At 42.1% G+C, this 3,530-nt stretch overlaps 1 protein-coding gene across 1 annotated transcript; it reads left to right on the top strand.

Annotated features, from left to right (window-relative positions):
* Positions 1-1,914: 1,914 nt before the first annotated feature.
* On the top strand, positions 1,915-2,856 carry LOC311588375 (olfactory receptor 6C75-like; the record flags this gene model as incomplete). Its single annotated transcript, XM_084765953.1, has 1 exon — positions 1,915-2,856. One exon carries the CDS (start codon positions 1,915-1,917, stop codon positions 2,854-2,856), a length of 942 nt encoding a protein of 313 aa, XP_084622079.1.
* Positions 2,857-3,530: the final 674 nt, after the last annotated feature.

The raw sequence follows: 3,530 nt of genomic DNA, 5'->3' as shown, positions 1-3,530 counted from the left end.
TACTGGCCTCCAAGATCAACAAGATTTACCTTTTATTGTCCTCTTTCCTTATGTTTCTTTGAGTGGATGTACAGCCAGGCAGGTATGTCATTATTGTTAATCTGTGTCTTCTGGACCAATATAAAGTTAATACACCTTATGAAAAGAGTGTGCTATCACAGCCTGTGGAGTGGGTAACTATTCCATAGGGCCGATATGAATATGTCCTGGATTTCTAAATGATTAGCCCCTCAAATGGTAGTGTGGGCTGGGTTCTATGCATTGCCTCAAAGGGTCTAGAATTTACCAGTCAGATTTATGCAAGGAGGAAGAACAGCTGTTACTTTGCTCAGATTTAGAACTCTTCTTATTTCTTAAAAATAAATAGACATAATAATTTTCTGTGACTTGAAATATAAAGCAAGCATTATTTGTTTTGTAGGTTAAAGACATACAGCTCTTGATAAGACTTATTTTATTATTATTATTTCTTTTGCCTAGGAGAAAGATTTCACTTTGTTGCAAGAGGGAAAGTCTACCTAAAGCATCTCTTTGCTGGGAGCCACTCACTTTCTGGCAAGTGTGTGGCCATAGGGAGGATGTACAATTTGAAACAGAAATTAATCCTGTTCAAGCTAGCACTGTGGTCCTGCACAATTAAAGCCATATATCTGGGCAAGCAAGACTTTAAAACAAACTGACTTGTGACGAGTTTTTCACCAGAGCACCAATCCCCTCAAATGCCGACTCTTGCCTATTGAGCAGGTAGTTGGGCAACGGCTCTTAAAAAATTAATCTACATTCAGTGATCTAATTCAACCACAGCAGAGTATTTTATTAATAATGTTTCCGGGGAGGGAAGGATCATGGGCAATTTGTTAAGGACAGCTGCAGCAGGCACCACTGTTCTGCAAGGCGGGTAGAAGGCACAGGACACTGAGGTACACATTATATTTTTCTTCTTTGTGCCTGAACAAAATCATTGAACTATTCTGCCATCTTCACACCTAGTTCCTTTAGTCACTGGGTAGCTATGAGCATCTTATGGGAGCAAGAATTTGAGCTTGTTCTGGGAAGTGGGAAATAACCCACTCAGCCTCTGTTTATTCATGATATAACATATGTGACACATGTGATGGAATGTAATAGTAAGAACGTAGCCTTTTAATACTATTTTCAGAGGCTACAATCAGCACACAGGAGGGCTCCATATTGTGCAAGTCTGTATTGTGCAAGCCTACCATCTAGAGACTAGCATTCTGTAGGGCGACACTTGCGATGTGTGATGCTTAGATGTTTCGCGGTCAAAAGCAGGATTCTTGGTTTTTATTCTTTATCTTATATGATATTTTCCAGAGGTAATATTTTTAAGAATATATAATTCTGAAAATCAACACAAAACCAAACTACATATTTCACACTTGTATTTTATAAATGACAAATGGAAAAAAAAAAAAAGAAAGAAAATAGGTTCTTTTCTCATACAATACACCCCAACCACAGTTTCCACACCCTCAATGCCTCCCAGCTCCCCGCATCCCCTCTCTCTCCTAGACCCTCTCCTTTTTCGTTTCCCTTCACAAAAGAGCAGGCCTCCAAGACACAACAACCAAAGACAACAAAACAAGGTACAATGAGACAAGGCGAAAGCCCTCATATCGAGGCCGGACAAGGCAACCCAAGAGGAGGAAAAGAATCCCAAGAGCACGTAAAAGAGGGACACACTTGATCCCCTAGTTAGGAGTCACACAAAACCATCAAGCTAAGGGCCATACCATACATACTGAGGACTTGGTCCAGACCGTGCAGGCCCCTTGCTTGGGATAAGCAACCTTTAAAAGAAGTGAGCACCAATTAACTTATTTCCTTGTTTGGTGCTAGCAGATTTGCCTATCAGATCAAGGAGGGTTGATGGAGAAATAAGCAGAGGTAAAGATGGAGATGAAGAGGAATGAGACAACAGTCCTGGAGTTTGTGCTGGAGGGGTTCCTCGTGGCTCAGCACCTGGGCAAGGTCCTCTTCCTGGTGCACCTGCTGGTGTATCTGGCCTCGGTCACAGGAAACACGCTGATAATCGCCATCACCTGGACCGACCCTCGCCTGCAGACCCCTATGTACTTCTTCCTCAGGAGTTTCTCCTTCTGTGAGTGCTGTTTCATCTCCACCGTGATCCCGAAGCTCCTGGCAATCTTTCTTTTTGGGGACAGGACAATCCATTTCACTCCTTGCATCGTACAAGCCTTTTCTTTTCTGTTTCTCGGGTCCACAATTTTCTTCCACATGGCTGCGATGTCCTTGGATCGCTACCTGGCCATTTGCAAGCCTCTGCACTACCCTGCCATCATGAACCCCAGGATCTGTTTCCTTCTGGTCTTCTTCAGCTACGTGCTTTCCTTCATCCTAGTAACTGGTGTGGTTCTGGAACTTTCCTGGCTGTCTTTCTGTGGCTCTAATCTCATCCCCCATTTCTTCTGTGACCTTGGCTCCTTAATTCATCTCTCCTGCTCAGACACCAAATCTCTTGAAAAAATGGCGTTTGGTGTCGCTTCGCTTATCCTTTTCACGTCAGTCCTTACAGCTGTATTTTCGTATAGCAACATACTAAACTCAATCATGCGGCTTCCATCTGCCAAGGATCGGCAGAAAGCCTTCTCCACCTGCTCATCCCACCTCATCGTCCTCTCTCTGATGTACAGCAGCTGCGTGTTTATATATCTGAGACCAAAGCAAGCGAAAGGACTTGAATCCAACAGAGAGGCTGCTCTTGTAAACACGGTAGTGACGCCTCTTCTCAATCCTGTCATCTACACCCTATGCAACAAGCAGGTCCACCAGGCTCTGAGGGGTGCACTGTTCAGGGGGAACTTACAGAAGTAGTATCAGCTGCTTGGGGAGGTGAGTCTTCTTGGTCCTGTAACTGAAATGCCCCAACAGTGGAAACCCTCTCTACAATATCGGTGTGGTGACCTCGGTTACACCATTTACACCAAACCCATGCTCCCTGACTTGCAATGCCATTTACAAATTGAAAACAAAAACAAAAACAAAAAAACTGCTCAGCACCTTGGGCTCACAAATGGTTTCCTTCATTTCTATTCATTGGCCTTATATTATGTCAACCCAGACAGCATTTATGGAGATTCCATAATGGATTAATATAACAAATAGTAATACAACATTTGCCCCACCCCCATTGTTTCTGTGAATCATATGTCTGCAGGTTCAGCCAACAGGGATAAAAATTATTTGGATGTTTGTATGAAACACATATGCTTACATGGCATTTATATCATTTAGGGAGTATAAGTAATTTGTATATGATTTAAGGGTTTAGTAATGTTGTAAAGATTTTATGCAAATTTTGTGTCACTTAACATATGGGTCTTGAGCATCCATGGGTTTTGTTATTCATAGGGTTCTGGAAATGGTCCTGAAAGGATGTTGACAGATAACAGTCGTACAAAACCATTAAGCTAAAAATAAGTTGTCAGTCAGATTCAATATTTGATGTGTATGATACATTCCTTTGTTTGAATTTTTTGATAATGAAA

This window comes from Acomys minous (assembly GCF_964271855.1).
Source record: "Acomys minous genome assembly, chromosome: 17".
Taxonomy (NCBI): Eukaryota; Metazoa; Chordata; class Mammalia; order Rodentia; family Muridae; genus Acomys; species Acomys minous.
This window is presented reverse-complemented; position numbering and strand designations above follow the sequence as displayed.